Raw genomic sequence first — 10569 nt, 5'->3', positions numbered from 1 at the left:
TCAGGCTTCCTTTGAGAAACCCAGGTGTCCCCTTCCTGCCACCTTGAAAGTACTGTTCAAAGCATCTTTGTTCCAGGCTGGACTGAGGAAGCCGCAGCCCCGCCCTGACCTCCTTAATTAGCCCCTGGCTCGGCCCCCAGCCCTCCTGGCTCTTTAAGCCCCCAGGCCCGCCCCCAGCCCAGTTAGCAGGGACAACACCAGGCGCAAGGGTGAGAACAGGGTCCTGGGGCTGGGGGCGTTTGGGGGGAGCAGCCATCAGACACAGAGATACAGGGCAGGGAGTGGCTGGGCTCCAGGGCTTACGTGGAGAGTAGGTTGCCCAAAGCTCTCAGTGCTTGGAGGGCAGGGGTGATCTCAGGGACCTGGGCGGAGGGCATAGAGCCTGGGCCACAGGGCTAGGACTGGGAAAACGGGGAGGGGGAGAGGCGGGGGGGGGGAGCCCTGGACCATGACCCTCCTCTTCTCTCTCTGCAGCTCCCACCTGAGGGCAGTACCACCCTTAGCCGGCCCAGCCCTGAAGACAGAATGAGGGGGCCTTCCTGCCTCTGGGTCCTGCTCCCACTGCTGCTGGGTGAGTGGGGGCGGCACAGGGTGCTGACCACAGGCACGTGGGCTCCCATCTGTCCCCCCTTTCCTGGTTCCCCTGGAGTTCTCCACGGCATCCTTCTCTTGGCCCCAAGGGTTCAAGTTCTCCATCCTGGACCTTGGGCTCTCTGATCCCAGTGTGTGCATCTGTGTAATGGGTGTAAGGCCCCCCTCCGAGGGCTCTGGGGAGGTTTCATCATCGGGGAGCTGGTTGCACAAGCACCTGGCGTGGGGACAGTGAGACGCCTGTTCCACCTTCCTTCCTAATCTCTGACCCCCCCCACACACACACTCTGTTATTTGACTCCAGTCCCATAATCCAGTCCCTTCCCTGTTTCCGCCTCTAGGAGCTGCTGGGATGCTAGAATCCGCAGGTAGGGAAGCCTCAAGTCCCCTGCTGCCAACCCCTCCCTGACCATGGCCCTGCGTCTCCCCCTCCCCCCACCCGGCCTCCCCTCCCCGGCCCACCCCGGCGTCCCCCTCGCCCTCCGCAGGCTGCGGGCAGCCTCACGTGGCCAGTCGGATCGTGGGGGGCCGCGACGCCCGGGCCGGAGAGTGGCCGTGGCAGGCCAGCATCCAGCACCGCGGGGCACACGTGTGCGGGGGCTCCCTGGTCGCCCCCCAGTGGGTGCTGACGGCCGCGCACTGCTTCCCAAGGTTAGCACGCAGCCCCGACTCAGACGGGGCTCCACTTAGAGGGTGGGGAGCAGGGCTGGGGTAAGGGGGGGCACCCCTTGGCGGAGGCCTGGTCCCCGAGCTCTGAGTGAGAGGGCGGCGGGGACCCCGCCCAGGGGTGGAGGGGACGCTGCTGTGAGTAGAGCTGCCCCATCCCGCAGGAGGGCGCTGCCGTGCGAGTACCATGTGCGCCTCGGGGCGCTGCACCTGGGTCCTGCCCCACCCGGTGCTCTCTTGGCACCTGTGCGGAGGGTGCTGCTGCCCCCGGACTACTCGGAGGACAGGGCCCGTGGCGACCTGGCACTGCTGCAGCTGCGCCATGCGGTGCCCTTGAGCACCCGAGTCCAGCCCGTCTGCCTGCCGGAGCCGGGGTCTCGCCCACCACCCGGCTCGCCGTGCTGGGTCACTGGCTGGGGCAGCCTCCAGCCAGGAGGTGAGGCAGGGGTCGGGCACCGGGGCCCTGGGTGGGGGCACATGCCATCTAGCTCACCTCTCTCAGGCCAGGAATGCCAGCCTCCCACCCCCACCCCAATCCAGGACCCGGCCTCCACCTCCTGGGACCCAAAGACCCTGGCAGTGAATCCCGAGAGTCCTGGCCTGGCAGGGTCCAGGCTTCTCCCACCCACTCCTGCTCCCCCCTCCCCCTCCTCTTAGAAGCCCCCCCCTTCTCCTCCAGTGCCACTCCCAGAGTGGCAACCTCTGCAGGGGGTAAGGGTGCCACTGCTGGATGCTCGGACCTGTGACCGCCTCTACCACGTGGGCACCACCGTGCCCCAGGCTGAGCTCATAGTGCTGCCCGGGAACCTGTGTGCCGGCTACGCCGAGGGCCATAAGGATGCCTGCCAGGTGCGAGAAAGCTCCCGGAACCTCTAGAGTCCATGCCCCCGCGGCCAACACCCTACCCCGCCCGGTACAGCTCAGGAGCCCCCAGAGGGCACCACCTCCAGGCTCAGTGCCCTGGACCCCAACCCAGAGGTATCACCTGGGGAACTGCAGCCCTGGGACCACCACCCAGAGTCCCTGGAGGGCTGGCACCTAAGCTCTCCTTTCTCCTGCAGGGGGACTCTGGAGGACCCTTGACCTGCCTGAAGTCTGGCCGCTGGGTCCTGGTGGGTGTGGTGAGCTGGGGCAAGGGCTGTGCCCTGCCCAACCGCCCAGGTGTCTATACCAACGTGGCCACTTACAGCCCCTGGATTCAGGCTCACCTCAGCCTCTGATGCAGTGACACTGACCTGAAGCCAGACGCTGGGGTCCATCTGGGGACCTGCACATTCCCTACCCGCCCCTTCTGACCTAAGGCTCAGAGGCCTAATAAAGCTAAGGGGCCGGCCATCCACTTATCTGTCCATGCCGTGTGTCCTGCAGGTCTCACGCTCCCTTCCCTTCCTGCTCACACTTACCTCCCTCTGCTCTAGCCAGGGGACCCCAAAACAGGCAAGGGGGTCAGTGCTTGGGTGGGTCTGTGTGCCCCTCTTTTTTGGGGGAAGTTAGGGAGATTGAGATGTGAGAGGGGGAGTTCCCGTCGTGGCTCAGCAGTTAATGAACTTGACTGGTATCCCCGACCACTCGGCTTTGATCCCTGGCCTTGCCCAGTGGGTATGGATCCGGCGTTGCCGTGAGCTGTGGTGTAGGTTGCAGACGCGGCTCAGATCCTGTATTGTTCTGGCTGTGGCGTAGGCTGGCAGCGGTAGCTCTGATTTGACCCCTGGCCTGGGAACCTCCACATGCTGTGGGTGCAGCCTTAAAAGACAAATAAAAACAAAAAGAAACGTGAGAGGGATTCAGCACCAAGGAGGTGATTTTCCATCACTGGCTTTGGAGACTGGGGGGCCCTGTGGCAAGGAGCTGAGGGCAGCCCCTGGCTGACAGCCAACAGGGAAAGGGACACTCCCGCGCTGCACCTGCAAGGAACCAAATTCGGCCCATAACTTGAGCAAACTTGGATGCAAACTGTCAGGGCCCCCCTTCCCCCACGTGCATCTGGAGACTGGCCTGGTGCCTTTGCGGCTGCCTGACCACACTCGTGTGCCTGGCACTCTATGCCGTTTCTTTTTCTTTCTTTCTTTTTGCTTTTTGAGGCCACACCTGCGGCACAGGGGAAGTTTCCAGGCGAGGGGTCCAATCAGAACTGCAGCTGCTGGAGTACGTGCCCCAGCAACGCTAGATCTGAGCCGTGTCTGCGACCGACACCACAGCTCATGGCAATGCTAGATCCTTAACCCACTGAGTGAGGCCGGGGATCAAATCCGCATCCTCAGAGATACTAGTCAGGTTCATTACCGCTGAGCCGCAACGGGAACTCCCCTCGGCGCTTTCTGCCGTCTCCTCATCTCCAGGCTCAGCAGCATCCACCCCTATAGCCAGAAATTGGTTTCTAGAACGGGGCAGAAAGAACAAGAACCAGAACAAAACCTGGAGCCTCCAAAGCCTACCCTTTGGAGCTGACAGGGACAATGGAGAAAGGTGGGGACAGAAGAGGCCATCGTGAAGGCGCACCCTGGTTGGACAGGAACAGATGCAGCTGCTGTCACCCGGGCCTGAGCCTCAGCCCCCTCCTCTCTTTATTCCCAGGGGCAAAAGTGGGAGTCTCTGGTGGGGCAGCGAGCTAAGCTTCCCGTGTGGTGACTGCTGTGGCGTGGGTTTGGCCCAGGAACTTGCATGTGCCATGGGCAGGGCCAAAAAACCGACCAACCACAAAGACCCCAGGGGAGAGGTGGCTGCAAGCAGGTGGCGGCTGCTGGGCCAGACCAGCAGGGAGGGTGGGTCTGTGGATTGGGGCTGCAAGGAAGCACCAGGCTGAGGGCCAGCCATCTGGGGGGTAGAGCCTGGCTGCCCTGAGGGGGTGGGGGTTGCCATCAGGGACAAGGGTACCCAGAAACGGGCATGGCGGTGGCAGGCCCAGCCAAAGGCTGTGGGCACCGCTGCAGTGGGGCCTGATAGCCCCTGCTGGGTGATGCTGGCCGTCTCCCATCCCTCCCTCAGCCGAGGGCAGCCAAGGGGACTGCCACAGGTCGCCTCAGCCTTGGACCTGCTGTGAGTGGTCGTGAGTTCCTGTTGAGAATCCGGTGCTTCTGCAGCATAACCTGGGAGCTAAGCAGGGCCGTCCTGGCAGCGGACTGCGGGGCTGCACGTGGAAGGGGATGAGAAGAAATCAGCCACTCCTCGTTCTCTCACCAGACACCGGGCAGAGGGCTCTGCGGCCCCCATCTGGCGGGATTCTCACCTGAGGCTCTGTCAGGTGGGTTTTCCTTGTGTGTCAGACGAGAAAACAGGCCTAAAGTCACACGGCTGGTAGGTGGTGGGCTGGGATTCGAACGCAGGCGGTCTGATCCAGGAGGCAGCTGGCGATGGGAGAGAGCGTGGCCCCCCTGCGTCGTCTCCACTTCCTCCCACCCAAGCAAGCAGAGCGGCCTCCAGGTCCACCCCTCTCTGCCTCACAGGGCTGGGCGTGCAGCTCTTCTCCGCCCAGCAGGCTCAGGGGCATGGCACCATGTGCCGCTGCAACCCTCCCGTCAGGAAGGTCAGTGCGCCTGAGGTGAAGGGTGGGGCCTTGACCTGGCCCTGCATCAGTCTCCTCCTCGGCCTCAGGATAGCTGCCTGGTCTGCCAGGAAGAGAGCCCCTGGGGCAGCAAGGGTACCCCTGAGACGCTCCCTGGGGACAAGGGACAGTGGGCTACTGTCCAAGCAGGCGTTTTCCAGTTGGCAGTACTACAACTAGATAGCCCAGCCTCTCCCAGGAGTGCCGACTCAATCTGTTGCCCCATTTGTGATCTGAACTGGTACCGCCTACCCTAGCGTGGCCTTTGAGAGTCAGAACGACTCAGTTCTGTCCGCTGAGTATGCACGCGGTGCCAGGCACTGGTGGTCTCTTGGCTGATCCCCCAGGTCAGGAAACGTGCCTTAAGATCCACAGCAGAGGAGTTCCCGTCGTGGCTCAGTGGTTAATGAATCCGACAAGGAACCACGAGGTTGCAGGTTCAATCCCTGGCCTTGCTCAGTGGGTTAAGGATTCGGTGTTGCCGTGAGCTGTGGTGTAGGTTGCAGATGCCGCTCTGATCCCATGTTGCTGCGGCGTAGGCCAGCGGCTACAGCTCCGACTAGACCCCCAGCCTGGGGGTCTAGTCCCTATGCCGCAGGGGCGGCCCAAAAAATGGCAAAAAGAAAAAAAAAAGAGAGACCCACAGCAGACAAGAGGTGGAACCAGGTTTGAATCTGGGCAACCAACTCAAATTCCACACTGAGTTCTATCACTTCCTTTTTAGAAATGAAAGTAGTTATAAAACACTACAGATGAGAGACACACGAGCAACTGGTGGCTATTGACAATTACTATTTATTAATGAGCACTTCAAAAAATTTGCAGTTCCCATCATGGCTCAGTGGAAGCCAATCTGACTAGCAGCCATGAGGTTGCGGGTTTGATCCCTGGCCTGGCTCAGTGGGTTAAGGATCCGGCGTGGCTGTGGCTGTGGCGGTGGCGTAGGCTGGCAGCCACAGGTCCGATTCTACCCCTAGCCTGGGAACCTCCATATGCCGCGGGTGCGGCCCCCAAAAAGACAAAAATAAATAAATAAATTAAAATAAAAAACTTAGGTAGAGGAGTTCCCGCTGTGGTGCATTCGATCCCTAGCCTGGGAACGTCCGTGTACCTCCTCAAAATGGCCGCCAGGGAGCCCTTACTCTCGAGTCGGACTCCCCAACATGGCAGCCCAGATCTCATTGAGATGTGAATGTCTTGCCGCCCTGATGACTCAGGGACACATCTTTCCTTCTCTCTCCTTGGGATGTGAGGTACCCTAGCTTACAAAGTTACTCCCTGATATCCCCCCAAAAAGGATGGGCTTGCACCCAGGCATCCCCTCACTGCATCAATCTAGGGACCTCGTCTTTGCCACACCCAAGATGGCGCCACCGGCCACTGCCGGACGCCCACAGCCTCAGCCCCTCGGCCAACCAGCCCCGCCCCGCGCCACGGCGCCGAGATGGCTGCCAGACACAGGGCCGCAGCGCCCCTCCCTTGCGGATTACTTAAAATGGCGGCCTCGGGGCCGGGCGCGGGGCGGGGCCGCCGGGCGCGGGGCACGCTGGGGTCCGGCGCGCGGGCTGCCGGGAACGGGGAGGAGCGCGGCCGCGCCGGCGCGTCGAGGGGGAGAGGTAGCCGCCGCGATGGTGAGCGGGCGCGGGGGGAGGGGCGCCGGGCCGGGGCCGGGGCCGGGGGCCGCGGGGGCCGCGGGCCGCGCGGGGGCAGCCCGGGCTCCGCGCTCACGCCTGCCCGCCGCCTCCAGGACGTGTTCCTCATGATCCGGCGCCACAAGACCACCATCTTCACGGACGCCAAGGAGTCGAGTACCGTGTTCGAGCTGAAGCGCATCGTCGAGGGCATCCTCAAGCGGCCGCCGGACGAGCAGCGGCTGTACAAGGTGCGGTTCTGTCGGTTCCGGGCGGCCGGGGGCTGGGGCCGGGGGCGCCCGGTGGCCGCGTCGTCGATGTAAACATCGGCTGCCGACCGCCGCGGGCCGAAACTCCCCCGCGTGGGGCCGTTGCTCGGACTCGAGAAGTGAAGCCCCGGTAGTGCCTGCTCCACCGGCGGATCTCCATTCCGGTGGCTTTGAAGGCGCGCGCCGGGCCCTCTGCCGAGTGCCCGGGGCCAGCGTCGCATCTAATAATCCCAGAAGCGGCCCGCCGAGATGTTCAGGCTCTTGCTGGACTTGTCTCCTTCGTGGTTGGAGAAACTGAGGCTGGGAGGTGGTTCCTTAACTATCCCAAGGTCATGGGCAGAGTCGGGATTTGAGTCCCGGGGCCCTTAACCTTCTGCTGGCCCATCACACGCGCCCCATCCGCCCTGGACACCGCTTAATACAAAGAAATGGAGGGTTTGGGGATGAGTTGGGTCCCGTCGGTTCTTCGCCTACCAGCTGTTTATGACTCCCCACCATGCTGCTGGGGTTCTAAACGCAGCCCCGCTCCGCTCCCCCTTACAAACCAACTGCAGTTATTCAGCAAGAATGGCTTGGATTTCAGGGCTTTCTTTGGGAATCCGGTGTGTCAGCCTCTCGTTAAAGGCTCTGGCGGCAGGACGTCCCCCCTCCCCCGAAGTGCCTCGATCTAATTCTGGCTGGAAACTGGTCTTTCATTCCAAAAGCTGAGTCCTCATTCCCTTTGTCACTGAAGGCCTTTCCTTGCTGATACCTCCTGGGGGCGGGGTGTGCTTCCATGATAAGGACCTTGCCTGCTGCCTGAGCTCTTCCATGTGCTATGCTCCTTGCTTTCTGTGTGCCCTTTGGGCATGAAAACCAGGCGGCCCTGGGAGTTGGGGATTGCTGTATCCACACCCGCCACCCGTTTTGCAGAGAAGGAAACTTCACCTCCAAAAATCAGCCCCTTTGTGCAAAGTGGTAGAGTGGGCATTCAGCCAGGTCTGCTTGTGGCCAGATTGGACCATTGACGCTTGAAATTAGATTCACCTGCAACTGGGGAGAAACAACAGCAGATTTTAGAGCCCTCACCTGGGAAGGTCTGATTTGAAAAGCCTGGGGCGTAGCCTGGACGCTCTTGGACGTCCTCGGGTGGTTCTGGGCCCTGTTTGGCTTTCAGTGTAGTTGCCTTTCCGGGGCCGCCCCTGAGATCCTGCCTGCCTCTCTCCTCAGGACGACCAGCTTCTAGATGACGGCAAGACCTTGGGCGAGTGCGGCTTCACCAGCCAAACCGCGCGGCCTCAGGCCCCAGCCACCGTGGGGCTGGCCTTCCGGGCAGGTGAGGGGGACAGGGCTGGGGTGGAGCCGTCAGGGGAGCCTGCAGTCCTTCTCCAGGCCTCCAGAGCGGTGTCTCCCCGCTGGCCCAGCGTGGCCCATCCTGCGGTGGTGTGTGCTTCCCTGGGGGCAGCGGGGAGAGCACGTGAGGTGCGTGAAGCACCTGATGGCTGTCTCGTGGAGGCCTCCCAGGTCCTTAGTCAGGGCCCCAGCTTACACGGGCGGGGGCCTGCCTGAGGGCCCGGCCCCTCTAGTGCTCTCGTGGCCCTGAGAGGGAGGCGTGGGCGGTGAGGCTTGCGGGCAGTTCACAGAGCTGCTGGTCCCAGCCCGTCTCCGTGCTGCCTCGCTGACTCGCCGGGCGTCTCTCCCGCCCGCACTTGGGCTTTGACTTTTTGGGGATGGGTCAGCTGAGCCTGGGGAGCTGCAGAGCGGGTTCAGCCCTTTCTGTGCCAGAGCCTGTAGTCAAATCAGCTGCATGCGCCCTGCCCCGAGGCTAGAATCCTGAGGGGGGTTCAGTTCCCTCTAGCAAAGGGGATTTAAGTTTTTCGAGGTCTCCAGAAGGGCTGTAGGGTGTTCACACAGCTGTAGCCCGGAGGCCGAGGTGCCTGCGTGACTGGCTCAACTTGGAGGAAGTTAACGAGGGGTACGTAGGCTTCCCTGCACCTCTCAGTCGCGTCCTCTGCCCCCTGGGCTGGGGTTGGCATCTCCCTCCGTAAGGGAGGCTGATCCTAGACCAGCCTCGGGGCGAGGCCCTGCTCGTGCTCAGGAAAAGGCAGTCTTGGGCGCCTTTCTGTGGGTTTTCTCAACTCCCACAGCGATGCGGAGGCAGATACGGGGCAGGTGCGGACTTGATCCAGGTGGGCCCAGTTCAGGGTGTTCTGAGGCAGGTAGGTGAGGGCTGAAAGCGCATCTCCCGTACTTCCTGAGCCGAGGCCCGGCTGTATTCTCCCAGAAAAGAACCCCTTTATCCAATTTGAACAAGGACACCCTGTGGACCCGCAGCTACTCTTGGTGGGAAGGTGCGGATAAAACTCTGCAGGTGAAAAACAAGATGAACACAGGGACGGGATTCGGTCTTTCCCACTTACTGGATAGATTGTGGTGGTGACTGGCGACCCTGGGTGACATCACCTCAGGCACACAATTGCTGTCTTGATAGGGGCTGTGGTGTAGACTGTAGGTGGGCTATTTCCACCTAAAAAAATCACTTCTGGGTGGGGTAGTTTTTCCTTGTGCAGAGACGGGGGTTGCTCTCCCCACCCCCCAAACCAGCTGCCCGGTGGGGGAGACGGGCAGGCCCCCGGACTATTTCCAAACAGCAGGGAGAGGGACGGAAGCAAGACTTGCCACTTCAGGTTTGTGGCTTGGAAGATGAATTTGTTATTAAGGCCCCGCCAGGTGTCTCGTTTTGAGCACTGTTGACCTCTGGGGCTGGCTGGCTCTGGGGCGGGGGGGGGGGGGGGGGGGGGTCGTCTTGCGCTTCGCAGGACATTTAGCCGTCTTCTGCCCACTAGATGGCGGGTTGCAGTCCCCCAGCCCCCTGAAATCAGAGCCGCTGGAGTCATCATGGCAGGTGTGGGTTGAGATCCCTGAGCCAGGTGGAAAGGACAGCTTTCTGGGTAGAAGTACCAGAGAAGTTACTCGCCAAGGTGACAGCAGGAACGAGACAGGGAAAGCCTTCTGGGGCCTCTGTTCTAATGAGGAAAGCAGAGCATTTTCGGCCGGTGGTGGTGGTCTCAGGGCAAAGCACAGGGGTATAACGTGGTCACCTTCTAAGAGGTGATGTCTGCGTGCTCCTGGATGCCCAGAAGCCAGCTGTTCCGAGTGGCAGACGAGGGACAGGCAAAGTCAAGTGTGAGCTTACTGTCTCCTCGTGCTCCCCATGTTCCCATAAGCAGTAGGGACAGGCGGGTGTGGAGGGACGCAGAGGGTGGTGAAAGGTCCCCGGGGTGGCCAGGCTTGGAGGGTGGACGGGGCGGGGTTGGTCCTGGAAGGGTGGGAGGCTTGTGGCACAGGGGCCACCCCCACTCAGCTCCCCCCATCGCCTCGTTCCCCAGATGAAGCGTTCGAGGCCCTGCGCATTGAGCCCTTCTCCAGCCCGCCTGAGCTGCCCGACGTGATGAAGCCGCAGGACTCGGGAAGCAGCGCCAACGAACAAGCTGTGCAGTGAGGGTCTCCTTGCGCACCCCCCCCAATAAAAGATTTGGGTGTCCACCTGGTTACTGCCTCTTTCTGCGCACCCTTTTCCTGACTCAGGCATCACCCCACCGCCGCTGGGGCGCCCCCCACCCAGGCTTCCTTGCCAGGTCAGCCTGCTGGACCACCAGCTCGAGTCGAGCTATATCCATCCAAACCCCACAGCCTAGCCTCCTGAAGGCCGTGGGAAGAAAGGAACCCAGAGCCTGGGGACAAAAGCTTTGGGGCACCACTTCCTCCAAGGCGCCCCCCTCCTGGCATGGTTTGATGCAGAACCCACCCTCCCCGGGGGAGGGGGGGGGCGCGGCCTATGGTGTCCTGGGCAGGGGCGGGGCTGTACAAGGAGCTCTTCTCCTGCCCTTAA

At 62.0% G+C, this 10569-nt stretch overlaps 2 protein-coding genes across 2 annotated transcripts; both read left to right on the top strand.

The window, feature by feature from the left end:
- Positions 1–525: 525 nt before the first annotated feature.
- PRSS33 (serine protease 33) lies at positions 526–2563 on the top strand. Its single transcript, XM_047779165.1, has 6 exons — positions 526–571; positions 933–974; positions 1080–1242; positions 1422–1693; positions 1937–2106; positions 2319–2563. The coding sequence occupies exons 1-6, from the start codon at positions 526–528 to the stop codon at positions 2475–2477; spliced, it is 852 nt and encodes a 283-aa protein (XP_047635121.1). The 3' UTR covers positions 2478–2563.
- A 3780-nt stretch (positions 2564–6343) lies between these two features.
- Positions 6344–10228, top strand: ELOB (elongin B). The gene is made up of 4 exons (XM_047780813.1): positions 6344–6429; positions 6546–6680; positions 7908–8013; positions 10067–10228. The coding sequence occupies exons 1-4, from the start codon at positions 6427–6429 to the stop codon at positions 10177–10179; spliced, it is 357 nt and encodes a 118-aa protein (XP_047636769.1). The 5' UTR covers positions 6344–6426; the 3' UTR covers positions 10180–10228.
- The last annotated feature ends 341 nt before the right edge of the window (positions 10229–10569 follow it).

Source organism: Phacochoerus africanus, chromosome 5, assembly GCF_016906955.1.
Source record: "Phacochoerus africanus isolate WHEZ1 chromosome 5, ROS_Pafr_v1, whole genome shotgun sequence".
Taxonomy (NCBI): Eukaryota; Metazoa; Chordata; class Mammalia; order Artiodactyla; family Suidae; genus Phacochoerus; species Phacochoerus africanus.
This window is presented reverse-complemented; position numbering and strand designations above follow the sequence as displayed.

What these genes read in the sequence shown, in the direction of transcription:
- PRSS33 (XM_047779165.1), top strand. Translation starts at nt 526, where the DNA reads ATGAGGGGGCCTTCCTGCCTCTGGGTCCTGCTCCCACTGCTGCTGG. An exon ending in CCTGCTCCCACTGCTGCTGG is followed by an intron (nt 572 to 932) that starts GTGAGTGGGGGC and finishes TTCCGCCTCTAG; the next exon opens with GAGCTGCTGGGATGCTAGAA. An exon ending in GCCGCGCACTGCTTCCCAAG is followed by an intron (nt 1,243 to 1,421) that starts GTTAGCACGCAG and finishes CCCATCCCGCAG; the next exon opens with GAGGGCGCTGCCGTGCGAGT.
- ELOB (XM_047780813.1), top strand. An exon ending in ACGAGCAGCGGCTGTACAAG is followed by an intron (nt 6,681 to 7,907) that starts GTGCGGTTCTGT and finishes CTCTCTCCTCAG; the next exon opens with GACGACCAGCTTCTAGATGA. An exon ending in GGGGCTGGCCTTCCGGGCAG is followed by an intron (nt 8,014 to 10,066) that starts GTGAGGGGGACA and finishes CTCGTTCCCCAG; the next exon opens with ATGAAGCGTTCGAGGCCCTG.